The sequence below is a fragment of the Rhincodon typus genome, unplaced genomic scaffold (assembly GCF_021869965.1).
Source record: "Rhincodon typus isolate 14 unplaced genomic scaffold, sRhiTyp1.1 hic_rhity00011501, whole genome shotgun sequence".
Classification (NCBI taxonomy): domain Eukaryota; kingdom Metazoa; phylum Chordata; class Chondrichthyes; order Orectolobiformes; family Rhincodontidae; genus Rhincodon; species Rhincodon typus.
In genome coordinates, this window is record NW_025977139.1 from 1 (window position 1) to 900 (window position 900).

The 900-nt window shown below is 56.1% G+C and overlaps 1 protein-coding gene across 1 annotated transcript in view; it reads left to right on the plus strand.

Annotated features, from left to right (window-relative positions):
- Positions 1 to 55: 55 nt before the first annotated feature.
- Positions 56 to 900, plus strand: part of pcsk1nl (proprotein convertase subtilisin/kexin type 1 inhibitor, like) — a 4,575-nt gene continuing 3,730 nt past the window's right edge. The window contains exon 1 of the mRNA XM_048594597.1: positions 56 to 312. Within this exon, the coding sequence (XP_048450554.1) occupies positions 235 to 312 (78 nt within the window). The 5' untranslated portion in view covers positions 56 to 234. The remainder of the gene's footprint in view (positions 313 to 900) is intronic.

Below are 900 nucleotides of genomic sequence, written 5' to 3' on the forward strand. Positions count from 1 at the left end.
CTTCCCCTCCCCCTCTCTTCCCCTCCCACTCCCCTCCCTCCCGTCCTCTCGCTCCTCCCTCTGTTAACACCCTCCCAGGATCCAGAGCCCAGGCTCTAACCCTGTCCATCTCTCTCTCTCTCTCTCCCCCTCCCTGCTGCTGCTGACTGTGCGTGTCTCTCTCTCTCTCTCTCTGTTACCCTCCCTCCCTCCCTCTGAGCGACCCTCAGGCAGCCTCATACCCCCTGTGACAGGATGATGGGCCCGGGTCTCTGCTCCCTCCTACTGTCTGCCTGCCTCACCCTCAGCACCTTCAGGAGAGCCCAGACCAAGGTGAGGGGGATAACTGTTTGAGTGAGTTAAACCAGGTGGGAGGTTTTATTTCTGAGGGGGATCTGAGGGGGGTTGGGGGTGGGTTTTTAGAGGGTGTCTGAGGGAGGGGGTGTATTTTTAAGGGGTTTTGGAGGGTGGGGGGTGGTCATTGAATTACCTGGGGTTGCCCTCAGTTGCCCATGCTGCAGTATTATAATAATGTCTGGGTCTCCCATTCTGTACATGGTTACTGTCCATGGTGCTGAAACCGCCTCCTTACATTGGCACAGAATTCTTCAACCCAGGCTCTCCCGTTTCAGCACTGCGTCACTGTTTACACAGCCTGCTCTCTCTCTCCCTCTCTCCATTTCCCTGCTCTCTCTCCCTCTCTGTCTCCCTCTCTCCATTTCCCTGCTCTTTCTCCCTCTCTGTCTCCCTCTCTCCATTTCCCTGCTCTCTCTCCCTCTCTCCATTTCCCTGCTCTCTCTCTCTCTGTCTCCCACTCTCCATTTCCCTGCTCTCTCTCTCTCTCTCTGTCTCCCTCTCTCCATTTCCCTGCTCTCTCTCTCTCTCTCTCTCTGTCTCCCTCTCTCCATTTCCCTGCTCTCT